The 13,727-nt window shown below is 41.5% G+C and overlaps 1 protein-coding gene across 2 annotated transcripts in view; it reads left to right on the top strand.

Moving 5' to 3' along the window:
* Positions 1-13,727, top strand: part of VPS41 (VPS41 subunit of HOPS complex) — a 188,550-nt gene that overhangs the window by 81,091 nt on the left and 93,732 nt on the right. For both annotated transcript variants that reach the window (XM_040473002.1, XM_040473003.1), the window contains 2 exons: positions 7,071-7,133; positions 9,070-9,135. In XM_040473002.1, coding sequence (XP_040328936.1) covers positions 7,071-7,133; positions 9,070-9,135 — 129 coding nt within the window. The remainder of the gene's footprint in view (positions 1-7,070; positions 7,134-9,069; positions 9,136-13,727) is intronic.

Raw genomic sequence — 13,727 nt, 5'->3', positions numbered from 1 at the left:
TCTAAAATTCTGTGATCCACCAGATTGTCAGAGTTGAGGGAGGAGTTGGTATGTATGGAAATTGAGAATGATCCAAACTGTTGAAACCTTTTTACATTCATGGCTTGTACAGAAAGGTCAACTTTATTTTATTCTCTTAAAGAAAACAGAACAAAAAAGTCCTTGTGGACTGACAGCCAATTTAATTGAACTGAATTGGTTGAAAGAGAACATTCGTTTTTCAAACTGAAAAAGGATTTTTATTAAACTACTTTGTCAAGGAATTTTCAAAGCTTTAAATGTTGAATAATTATTATTTGTAGAAAAGTGGGAGATTTTAACTCTGGTGGATTATGACCCTCAGATATCATCTGCTGTACTTCTTGGCAAATAGCTGCTTTTTCACTTGAGTCCAATTCCTCACTGTCCTATTTTGGTGTTGACCCAGGATACAGTAAGAAAAAAAATTTTTTTAATGTTTTATTTGTTTTTGAGAGAGAGAGAGAGCATGCGAGTGAGTGTGAGCGGGGGAGGGGCACAGAGAGAGACACAGAATCCGAAGCAGGCTCTAGGCTCTGCGCTGTCAGCACGGGGCCCAAACTCGAACTCGCGAACCGCAAGATCATGACCTGAATCAAAGTCAGCCACTTAACCGACTGAGCCACCCATGTGCCCCAACCCAGAATACATTTTTTAAAAATAGTTTTCACGTATGTTTTATTAGCATTGGTAAAACTGAAAATAAATCTTCTGGTATGCATAATTTATATAAGCTAGCCAGTATTGTGAAAATTGAGCAGCTAGTATAGAATGATCTGGCAAAGTGGTTAGTAATGATGAAAACATAAAGGTTATTATGAAGGTAAACTGCAGATATCTAGACCTAATGCATCTTTACATGGCTGTTGTGGTTTTTCTTTCTTTAGTGTACTAAGACCCCTAGATAAAAATATGTCGCCTTCATACGTAAACTAGAATAAATTTAGTATAGAGTGCAGGGTAGAGATACTTTCTCTTGAAATTTTGGAAATGTTGTTCCCTTTTGTCTGACCTTTATTTTTGTGGACGTGTCTGAGGCTAGCATACTTTTGTTCTTTCATGAAACCTTTTTAAAAAAAATTTTTTTTGTCCTGCCTTGGAGCTTAGACTAATAATAATAACAACAATAAAACAACAGCATACGGCCCTTGTAGTTCAGTTTGCTAAGTTATGTCTTGTTCGGGTCTATTTTCATTAATTTTGTCTGGAACACAGTAAGTCCTTGTGATCCATATACTGAAGTATTGTTTTCATTTCAGGAAAGTTTACTTCAGTTCTGATTTTGATTATTGCTTCAGTTCCATTTATTTTCATTTCTTCAAAGAAACCCAATAATACTTAGGCTGGAGGCAGTTACCATGCAGAGGCTGAGAGCATGGCTCTGTATGCCGCCTGTCCGGGCGGGATTTCCGCTCCCCTGCCCTGGGCTGGGCTCACTGCTTGCCCCCACCCCCCACCCCCACCCCCAGCATCTCCATTTCCTTAGCTGGGCAGTGGGCACGCCGGGAGGTCTGCATGAGGATGTTGTGAGGTGCTGGATATATGGCGAGCCCTCCAGGTGTATGTTAACTGTTTTTATTGCTAACCGTGCATGCCTTTTTAATTTTATTTAAAAAAAATTTTTTTTAACATTTGTTTTTGAGAGAGAGAGAGAGACAGAGAGAGAGAGAGAGAGAGAGACAGAGTGGGAGCGGGGGAGGGGCGGAGAGAAAGGGAGACACAGAGTCCGAAGCAGGCTCCAGGCTCTGAGCTGTCAGCACAGAGCCTGACGCCGGGCTTGAACCTGTGAACTGTGAGATCATGACCTGAGCCAAAGTCAGGTGTTCAACCAACTGAGCCACCCAGGCACCCTAGTGAATGGTTAATTCCCTCCTTAACCCACTGTAGACTGGCCTTTTCCCCTCCTCGCATTATTGTACCGGAACTTTTCAAGGAAAGAGGGTGACTGGGTAAGCACTATTCACCCTTCTTTTGAAAATATGCAGGTTGTAAGGAAAATCGGTCCTATTGTGTGACACACACGTGTGTGTGCTTTCATTTCTCATTATTTTTATCCTGCTCACTTCCCTGGAGTGGGGGAGACTTTCTTGTCTGTTTCCTTTGCTGATTTGCTTTTATCCCACTGTCCATTTTGCCTTAGGGAGTAGAGTTTTGCTCCATCTCGGATTTTTAATTTTCCTGAAATCTTTCTCTTGCTTCCAGCTCTATTTTCATATCAGCCAGACATATATTTAATTAAACAAAAAAATTTACAACTTGTCGTATGTCTTAGAGTGCCGGGCAGTGCAGTCTAATGGTTAGGAATGGAATTCTGCCACATGGTAGCCATGTGAGTGCAGGTAAGTTATTGTCATCTCTCCGTGCCTCAGCCTGTTTCCTTCTGTATAAAATGGGAATAACCATGGCACTTGCCTCAGTGATGATTGGAAATAAGTGAGCTAATACTTGTAAATCGTTTGGAATAGTATCAGGAACAGAAGAAACATGTAGTAATTGCCAGCTATTATGATCCTGTCTTTCCGCTCCAGACTCATGAAGGCCTTTTCTTCTTATTGAAGTCACCCAGTGGTTATGTAGTTTCCTTTCTTTGCTGGTTACTAGTAAACACTTGTAAAAGCATGCTTCATCTCCCTCCGAGTCGTTGGAATGGCATTCTGCGATACCCTTTTTAGAGACCTCGTGTCCGTTTTGTATTGCTTGTTTATCCAGTCCAGAACGAGGAGAAGAGCTCTTTCTGAATGTGGGTTGGCAAACACGTTCTGGGTCTGATTGCTCTCAGCCCAGCCTGTTACCATTTTGGGTAGCTCCGCACAGGGGCCTCATGAAGGAGCTTGATTTCCTCTGACCAGAGGGAGTCAGTTTAAGGCAGCCCCCGCCAGCGACAGCCTCTGCTGTCCTCTCTCCCGGGTCTCTGACACTCTCCGCGGGCGGAGAAAATGAAAACCAGCTACCTCCTCTGTGATGGTCTCTTCAGCCACCACCCTAGACGAAATGGCAGCTTACATGTTCATCCCTGTTCTAACCTGACCCGTTACTGTTTGGAACCTGGGGTTTGAGAAAGGCCATTGCTCAGGAGGTTTTCTGATACTCTGGCTACCTCATTCGTGGTTCTCCTACATCAGATGGGCTGTCACCCGTTTTCTGGTTGACAGATCTGTAGAACTCCATGCTCGAGTGGAGAAGAATACACAACTTCCTTATCGATTCGTGAGGATAGGCTTTCTTGACTTCAGGCAGTAAAACACATACCACATCTCCTCCGTGGTCCCCATACGGCCACCAAAGAGATGGTCTGGAGTTAGTGAGAACTCCTCCAGGACTGCAGTAGATGGACTCTATGGCCAAGTGTTCAGAACTTTGTTTTTCTTCGTTAGGTATTTTTTGTGACTAGTTGGGGGAGGTTGTTGGGGAACACCATTTTTTAAAAAAAATTTTTTAGTGTTTGTTTATTTTTGACAGAGAGGGAGACAGAAGATGAATGGGGGAGGGAGGGAGAGAGAGAGGGAGAGAGAGACACACACACACACACACAGAATCTGAAGCAGGCTCCAGGCCCCGAGCTGTCAGCCCAGAGCCCAATGCGGGGCTCAGACTCACGGACCGTGAGATCACGACCTGAACTGAAGTCGGACGCTCAACTGACTGAGCCACCCAGGCGCCCCAAAGGACACCATTTTCAAAGGGAGCCCCGCAATTTTAACCTTTAATTCTATGATCCTTATTTGGGATGAGATCTTCCTTAAAGCCAAAACTGTCTAGGCAGACATTGAACAGGTTCCTTTCACAGACGAGTATGTTATTTAACAGGCAAGATGGCAAAATAAATCAAGAGGGAGAGAGAAAAAATGAGTAAAAACGGTTTTGGATTTTATTGGCTATTGTAGTGTGATTGTGACTGAGTTTCGCTTGTTATATTAGTGAAGTGAACCAAAACATCGAGGGTTTTACAAATCACCCTGCTTGTCCCGATCAAGTTAGGAGATTTGTCTCAAGAAGTTACAGTGTTCTTCCATACTGAAAGAGAAAATACAGTTGTTTGACCAAGAGATGATTCAATTAAACACAGCAATAGAGACTGACCCCAGAGTTCTAGTCTGACCTCTTTTCTGTTGATTCCCCCCCTTATTGGTCTACTATTACATCTTCAGTATTGGTCCCTAATGTTTAAAGGGGCACTTATCCCTGGTAATTCATCACTTATTTCACCATTAGATTCACAGTCCTGATATATATCTTCTCATTTACTGATGCCTCCATCTTTTTCAGTGGGTTCATACATCATTTATTTACATCTCATGTACTTTTCCCCACAGTAAAAATCACCTGCGGGCGCCTGAGGGGCTCAGTTGGTTGGTTATGTGTCTAACTTCAGCTCAGGTCACAATCTTGCATTTCTTGGTTTCGGGCCCCACGTCGGGCTCTGTGCTGACAGCTCAGAGCCTGGAGCCTGCTTCGGATTCTGTGTCTCCCTCTCTCTCTATCCCTCTCCTGCTCTGTCTCTCAAAAATAAGTAGACATTTAAAAAATTAGGAAAAAAAAAAAAAGTCCCCTAACCTTTGTTCTTAATTTTTTTTTAATTTTTTTTTTCAACATTTATTTATTTTTGCGACAGAGAGAGACAGAGCATGAACGGGGGAGGGGCAGAGAGAGAGGGAGACACAGAATCGGAAACAGGCTCCAGGCTCTGAGCCATCAGCCCAGAGCCTGACGCGGGGCTCGAACTCACGGACCGCGAGATCGTGACCTGGCTGAAGTCGGACGCTTAACCGACTGCGCCACCCAGGCGCCCCTAACCTTTGTTCTTAAAATCACCTTTAGCCTGTTGTAGCCACAAGGAAGTTGATCCATTTGAATAAAAAGTCTGCTCCGTTTCGTTTCAGCTTTTTATCACAGTTGTCTAATTCAGAGTCTGACATTCACCTTTACTTAAGTTTGGTAAACATTTGAGGCTTTTGAATGGTATTTTCCTGTTCCACTTTTCTTATACTTTATGCAGAAAGATCTCTTATTTCCATATTTTAGGCTATCTCATATAATGTTAGTGTGTAAGAGAATAGGGTATGAAACACTCATCTTGTTCTTTGTGGCCTTGGCCAAGTCACTTATTTTTCTGCACACTCCTCTTTTAAGCAGGCATAATGGTGTTTGCAGTCCATACCTCGTGGTGTTGCTTAAAGGACCAAATGAGGCAGAGCAGGATTTTCAGTGCTAGCTACATAATTCCAGTTGTGGACCTTTTAAAATACCATTTCACTCCACCAGAACTGTTTGGTTTATCTAGGGTGGGGTCTTGCCATTAGTTTCCAGGGATCTTAACTGTGGAGTAATGATGATTCCCTCTAAACAATGAGAAGCAAGGTGGTGGGGGGGCATGTCTGAGTTTATCGTGTCAATAATGCGTCCTAAGGACTACCTCAGGGTAAATCCAATTCCCTCTCTGTCATATCATACCATATGCTGTTGTTGGAACCCAAATAACATACTTGGCACAGGTTATAAAAACAGCAGGCCCAAAATGAGTGTCCTGAAAATTTTATCTCTTACCGAATGAATTTGTTTCCATAATTATGTCGTGAGTAAGTTTTCCTCTTTGAACTTGCAAAAATGAACCACTCACAACTTACTAAGATGAAAACAAGAAATCAGAAGTCTGAATAGTTTTATCACTGTTTAAACATTTGGATGTGTAGTTATTTTCTCACATAGAGCCATCCAACCTAGATAGCTTCACCAGTGAATCCTTACAAATTAAAGAAAAAAATAATACCACTCTTCTAGAGACTGGAGACAGAGTGCACACATCCCAAGTGTTGGGAAATAGTTCTAAGTGCCCCTAACGGTTAGCTCCAAGTGTTTGAGAGCTCCTGGAATCTTAAGCCCTGTTTGGTAAGAGTGTAAATTGATCAGAACCACTTTGTGAAATGGTTTGGCTGTTTATTAAGAGTGAACAGATGCATAGCCTATGGCAACAATTCCATTCCTACTTACGTATACCCTTCATAAATGTGTACCTAAGTGCACCAAAAAATTTGTAAAGAGTGTTCATTGCATGCAGCTTGTTTATAATAGCCCCGATCTGGACACAACCCAAAGGACCAGCAAATGGTAGATACATGTATTGTGCTGTATTCACACATTGAAATACTATACAGCAATGGCAGACAACCAGGCACTGCTATCCACAACAGTCTGGACACATGTTACAAGGATGATGTTGAGTGAAAGAAGCCAGTGAAATAGTTTGATTGTATTTATAAAAAATTCAAACATCAGGACAGCTTCTCTGTGGTGATAGACTTCAGGGTAGTGGTTAATTTGTGAAGGTGTTACTAAATGGGAAGGAACACAAAAGTGCTTCTTGGGCTCTGCCTCTTGATCTGGATGGTGTCTGGAGGGGTATGTTTATGTCGAAAAAATTTGTCAAGCTGTAAATTTGTGATCCGCACCCTTTGCGGTATGGATATTAATCAGTTTTTAAGTAAACCACTCAGAAAAGAGATTAAGTATGAATAAAGTACGGTAGTCTTGAGCAACTTCAAGGGAGGCAGTGATAAGTAGAAACTTAAATCTTACATTTATACACTCTCATTAGATTCAACATAAGATTATAAATGAAGTGCAGATCACCTAATCTCTTGCCACATTGATCTGCATGTTTGATTTATGTATGTATGACTCAAAAAAGAAGCACCTATTTCCTTCAGGAAAAGGAAGAAAACAGTTCCTTTAGGGATAGCCTATGGAAGTTCATAGAAGAATATTAATAAATGATTCATAACTATTTCATTTTTAAAAGTTGGCATCCCTTTAATAAATTAAATTTGTGGTGAGTAAAGGGAACCGTGTCCACGAGATGCTTATGAAAGCTTAATTGCGTTGGAGTACTCCCACCCTGATAGAATTGTTTTCATTGGATATTTGATAGAGATCACAAGGGCCCTAGATTATTAAATATTCTACTTTTTGTTAATCAATAGTATGTGTTCTCACTGACTCAGCAGCCTTCTTTGTTGCCGTCCTGGTGAACTGACCGGATCCATTTTACTTTTTAGGTGCAGGTGTTTGGACTATATTCTGGAGAAGAATTTCATGAGACTTTTGACTGTCCCATTAAAGTAAGTATTCAGTAAGTTTTAATTTTTCTAAGGATTTTCTCAGCAAAGCCGTAAGAATTATAATACTTTGAGCACTATCCGTCTCCCATCAATTTCATCACCGAGCGTCTCTTCAGCACTTCGAATGTACTAGATACTATTTGATGGTATTAGAAGAACATAGGATGTGTCTTATGTGACTGTGATCTCAGGCTATCCTCAGGAATTTTTTTTTTTTTTTGTAGTGAGTGAGATGATACATACAAACACCCAGTCTGTCGTTAATGACCCAAAGTGGTAAAAACAATATTAAGGAGTCCAAAGCCGAGAGAAGTTACTTCTAGCTGTTCTTGGCGGTGATGGCTTCACAGGGGGCGTGATGTTTGAGTGAGCTTTAAGAAATGGACAGGGCAGACAGAGAAGCTGGCTTTCCATGTGGAAGAACGATATAATACAAACGGAGAGGGCAGAAAGTTCAAGTTGTGTTCAGGAAGTGGCAAAAATGGCCTCGTTTAGATGGCGCATAAAACACGGACTTGGCAGGAGAGCCATAGAGGCAGATTGGGGCTGGCTGTATTTTCAGGCGAAGGAATTTGGACTCCGTGTGGTAGATAAGGAGAAATTATTGAATGTGTAAGAGCAGAGAAGTGACATAAACTGAGCTAAGCTTAAGGAAAATTAATACGGCGACTATATACAGTATAGATTGGAGGGATGATAGGCGCGCGAGGCAGGAGGAACAGTCTTAGATAACAGTTATGGCCCTTAAAGTGACGATTAGAGTTGTTGAAGGAATAGGTCATTCGTTGTTTTCACTTGTTTATTCAAACACTTATTGATCAACAGGTAAAGGAGAGATAGGATCTGATGTGTGTTTTAGGAAGGCAGCTCTGCCGGAGTGGAGGGTGATTTAAGCAGGAGAGGGATTGCAGGCAAAAGGCAATTTAGAAGGCTCATGCTGTCCTGGAGACAGGGCATCACGGGGTCTCAGTGACAGGAGCAGTCGGGAGCGTTCAAGGTGGAGTCGAAGACGTGAAGGCGGAAAGCCTTTAGGAGGTAGACTTCGCAAGCCTTTGTGTTGGGTTGGATGGGGTGACGAGAGAGGGAGGAGCTGGCCCTTGGCTCTGGCCGTGGTGTGTGGTGATGCCACCACTTGCAAGAAGGGATGATTTGAATAAGGACGTTGCTAATTTGGTCTTGAGTTCAGATAACTGTGGTGTATCTGGTGGAAACGGTGTGGAGGTGTTGGAGACGTGAGTGCAGAGTGCAGGGTAGAGACTGGCCCTAAAAACACGAAGTTGATACTCGTTGAGTAAGATGAAACCATCATTCAAAATCTCATCCAGTTAAAAGCTAACGAGCTGGCAGAGAAGACTGGGAGGGGACTGGCTCAGTGGAGAGCAAATGAGGAACTTCGGCTGCAGGGAAAGGGGCACGTCCTGCACGGTCAGTTCTGTAAGTGCGGTCCTGCAGCCCCATTGTCTCCCACTGACGGAGGCTTGCTGTGACGACCCTAAATGCCTTTGAGGCTGCGTTGCCCCACCTGTTCCACTTGGTGCCCTCAAATCACTGGTGGGCATCCCGAACGAGGAGACAGCTGGGTGCTCTCTCTGGGTTTCTTCAGCTCATGGTGTTCAGTTACAAACATTTGTGACCTCTTGCTGCCTCGATTGACCCTAAAGAGGGGATGTGCACTCAGAGAGTCCTCACGCAGCCAGAAACTAGAACGAACTCACTCCTGTCTTTTAGCTTTCACCTGGCTTTCCAGAAGAGCAAAAACTCCGATGTCCTCAGTTGCAGACTGTTGCTTGAAGAGACCACTTCTTACCTAGATCTCAGGATAAGTTTTAGATCCTGCTGCCTGTAATGCATAAAGGGTTTTCATTCTGTGGGTTGGTTTTCATTCTGTGCGTTAATGGTGGCTCCTTAACCAGTGATGGGTCCTTGTTCCTTGTAGATCATTGCTGTGAACCCGCATTTTGTGAGGACCAGCTGCAAGCAATTTGTGACTGGAGGGAAGAAGGTAAATGCTTTGGTCTACCGTCACATGCCGTCTTGGGGTAGAGGGTGGAGATTCTGTGTGCTTTTTAATTTATCTGTAATATTTTTAACATCTGACTATTCAGTAGGAGGAATTGTGAGAAAGACTGATGGGGTGAAATTCTAAGCCCATCATCTCTCTGAGGAGATGTGATTCATGCCTGTCAACGATACTCCTTTGTAGTAGGTAAAGGGCAAGAAAAAAAAAGGGGTGCCTGGCTGGCTCAGTCAGTTAAGCATCCAGCTCTTGATTTCTGCTCAGGTCATGATCTCACAGCCCCCATGTTGGGCTCTGTGCTGACAGCCCAGAGCCTTCTTGGGCTTCTCTTTCTCTCTGCCCCCACCTCTCAAAAGTGAATAAATAAACATAAAAACAAAAGGAAAGAGAGAGCTGTTACTGGAACTGCCTAGTGCTTTGAAATGTCCCTTCCACAAAAAAGGAGGTAGCATTTAAAAATAACAAAAAGAAATGGGACGCCTGGGTGACTCGGTTGAGCATCTGACTTCGGCTCAGGTCATGATCTCACAGCTTGTGGGTTTGAGCCCTGCATCGGGCTCTGTGCTGACAGCTCAGAGCCTGGAACCTGCTTCGGATTCTGTCTCTGTTTCTCTGTGCCCCTCTCCTACTCACGATCTGTCACTCACTCCTTCTCAAAGATTAAAAAAATATATATATTAAAAAAAATAACAAAAGAGCGATTAAAGTTATGTTTTTCCACTTATTGTAGAAATCTCTGGCAGGCTTGATAAAGTTTTAGAACAATTATGGCTATTTCTTTACTGACCTGTTTCTGACATATTTCATGATCTTAGTGCTGTTTTAAAAAATAAGGGAGTGAAATAATCCTTGTATATGTTTACATGTTTGTTTACAGACATAGTAAATTCTAAAATTAAAGAATCTTTCTGCTTATGGAACAAATCAAGTTAATTGTCTTCTGGTTTTTATTAACCAGTGGTATTTAACCATTTTTATAACAAAACGCTGTCACGGTACTGAAACAGTGAATATTAACTTCATACGCAGTTTCGAGCTCAGTGATGATGAGGTAGTCTGCAGTTATTTCCGTTGTAGTGCACGCCTACGGAATGGCACCGTGAGGCTCAGCCACCAAAGGGTTTTTGAGAGTTTCATGGTAGTTGTCTGTTGTTTTCCCCTGGTTTTGCTGCTTCCTAGACTGATAGGGCAGGAAAGCATCCTGGTCCATACCCAGCATTTCTCAAGCCCTGGTTTTAGCTCATCATAGTGGCTGAGTGATGGGTCCCATAGATCCCTGATTCCATCCCACCACATGAAGCCGGCATTGCACCAGCTCTGATTTCTGGTTGTGAGCCAGCCAGCTTGCCAGCTCCCACCCTCTCCAGTTCATCATTATCCTTAGGCTGTACCCTCATTAGCCTCACATAAAAATATGGGATCAACCGGTGGGAATTACGGATTTAATCTAACATTCTTTAGCTTAGATCTGCAGCTGATTCACTCCTGAACAATACAAAACAAAGCAAACAAACAAACAAAAAACTATCTTACTTGCCTTTGCTGACCTCAGGAAGGAGCAGCTTTAAAATTCCTCTATTACAGTATTTCTTTATGAAATACTTGTCTAGTTAAAAATTTTTAGGTGAGATATAGCATAAATTCACTAAGCTGTAATTTAAACCCACACATTTTTATTTAAAACTCAGTGGGGATAAAAAATGCTGAGTATTCTTTTGTGTGTTTGTTTTTTAAGTGGCTTAAAACAACAAACTTTTACTGTCTCACAGTTCAGAAAAAAAATCACAGAGTGGTTTACTTCTGTAGTGCTGCCTCAGATTCTCTCCCTAGGCTTCAGTCTGCATTTTGGCTGGGGCTGCTGTCATCTGAAGGCTTGACCGGGGCTGCGGAATCGGCTTCATCTGCCTTCTTAATAATAATCCTCAGATACTTAAAATTGATAAATCACTTTGGTGTAAGTATTTTCCTAGTGTAGAATGCGGTTTTGTGTTCCAGTTTCCAATTTTAGGAGTTAGGAAGTTCACACTTGTCTCCTATTTCTTGGAGGTCTTGGTATGAAAGAACATATCAGAGATAATAGGAGTGGTGATGTCCAAATGGTAGGACTCAAACTCTGAAGGTGGAATTTTTCTGTGTTAATTTGTGCACTTAATGATCAGGTTATTCGTGAAGGTTAATTAATAGTTGCTTTTATACTGTGAGGGATACCTGTGGTCTCATCAAGTCTGCCACAGTTGTCTTGGTACATGGATGTTTTGCCAACCTGCAGGATGCCTGGGTGAACTGTGCCAATCACATACTCTTCATCCTTCTACTTAGCATGTGTAGGAAGGATAGTGTGACTGTGGCTGTTCGGGCCAGAGCTCCTTGAGTAGATACATGAGCATCCTGCACACACCCTAGTCCAACCTCCAAGTGCAGATAGAGTGATTTGGGAAAAGTGGAATTGATACAGAGATGAACATTGTGATGGGCTGTGTAATTAGAATTCATCAGATGCTGAGCAGGCAAGAACATCAGGGGTTTGGTTCATCTCTTTGGTTATCATGGTTAATGTGTTAAATTAAAAGTGTTAATGTGTCAAGGGCTCAGTATATTGGGGTTGACAAAAGTATATGTTATATTTTGATGTGAAGAATACTATGATTACACATGCCATTGTAAGTGATATTAAATCAATTTGTTTTAGGTTTTTAACAGCTTTATTGATATATAATTTGCATACCATAAAACTAACAGTTTCAAGTGCACAGTTCGATTGTCAACTTTTCCAAAGTGGCTGCACCGTTTTACATTCTCATTAGCAATACATGAAGGTTTCAGTTTCTCCACATTCTCACCAACATTCACTTTTATCTTTTTGATTCTAGTCAACTGGGTGTGAAGTAGTATGTCACTATTTTGTTGTGATTTCCATTTTCCTAATGGTTTTCATGTGCTTATTTGTCCATTTGCATATCTTCTTTGGAGAACTCTCTCTTCAGATTCTTTGCCCATTTTTTGATTGGGATATTTGTTTTTGTGTATACTTGCAGAAAATATTTTTATGTATTGTTCATACAAGTCCTTTATTGATATATGATTTGCAAATATTTTCTCCTAGTCTATGAACTGTCTTTTCACATTACTGATGGCATCCTGTGAGGTACCGAAGTTTAGATTTTATGAAGTTCCATTAACTACCCCCACCCCCAACACACACACACTTTTTTGTTTGTTTTTGACACTTACGCTTTTGGTGTTGTATCTAAGAAATTATTGCCTGATCCAAGGTCATGAAGATTTATGCCTGTGTTTTTTTTTTCCTAAGAGTTTCATAGTTCTAACTCTTAAATTTAGGTCTAGAATTTGAGTTAATTGTATGTATGGTAGGAGGTAAGGGTCCAAATTCATTTATTTGCAAATAAATGGATGTCCAGTTGTCCCAGCCTCGTTTGTTGAAAAAGTTATTCTGTTGCCGTTGTCTTGGCCTCCGTCAAAAATCAGTTAACCATAAATGTTAGAATTTATTTCCTGACCGAGTTTTATCAATCTGTATATTTATCCTTGTGCCAATTTAGGCTTTAGAATCCCTAATTTTGCTGAGATTATTTATAGGATGATAAACAAATTAGCTGCTCTTAAAACATTTTGATTTTGAGTTCTCTCTCTTTAAAAAGCCATCATAATTTCTCCTATGTATATTAGAGGCTTAAACATTATTTTTTTTTTAATTTTTTTTTTTAACGTTTATTTATTTTTGGGACAGAGAGAGACAGAGCATGAACGGGGGAGGGGCAGAGAGAGAGGGAGACACAGAATCAAAAGCAGGCTCCAGGCTCTGAGCCATCAGCCCAGAGCCCGACGCGGGGCTCGAACTCAGGAACCACGAGATTGTGACCTGAGCTGAAGTCGGATGCTTAACCGACTGAGCCACCCAGGCGCCCCAGAGGCTTAAACATTATTATGTAAATGTATCTTCCATTCAGGGACTTGTAACATACACACTATTGACTGATTTCTCTGGATCCCTTAAGTTTCTTATATAAATATGTATTAAGCAGTAAAAAAGTAGTGTTTATTCAATAAACTATAATGATATCTTTGTACACAGTTAACTAACTAGGGATTTCCATAATGTGCACCACTTTGGTGCAGTTTGCAGAAATCTCTAGAGGGATTTCCTCCTCCGTGTGCATGGTGTGCAATTTTAAAGATCCCTTATGCTGAATGGTTTTGGCATTGGTGTGCTTTGTTGTAAAACACACTTACTAGGTTGAAAACATTTCAGGAAATATTTCTAATTTCGTTAAAGAATATATCTTTGATTTTAAAAACTAAGAAAAAGGCCTTGAGAAGGTGACATTAAAAAGGGGGCACTATTGGGGAACCTGGGTGGCTCAGTAGGTTGAGCGTCCGACTTTGGCTCAGGTCATGATCTCACAGTAAGTGGGTTCAAGGCCCGCATCAGGCTCTGTGCTGACCGCTTACTCAGAGCTGCTTCAGATTCTGTGTCTCTTTCTCTCTCTGCCCCGCCCCCACTCACGCTTTGTCTCACTCTGTTTCTCAAAAATAAATAAATGTAAAAATTTTTTTAA

This window comes from Herpailurus yagouaroundi, unplaced genomic scaffold, assembly GCF_014898765.1.
Source record: "Herpailurus yagouaroundi ecotype Mexico unplaced genomic scaffold, PumYag 100, whole genome shotgun sequence".
Taxonomy (NCBI): domain Eukaryota; kingdom Metazoa; phylum Chordata; class Mammalia; order Carnivora; family Felidae; genus Herpailurus; species Herpailurus yagouaroundi.
This window is presented reverse-complemented; position numbering and strand designations above follow the sequence as displayed.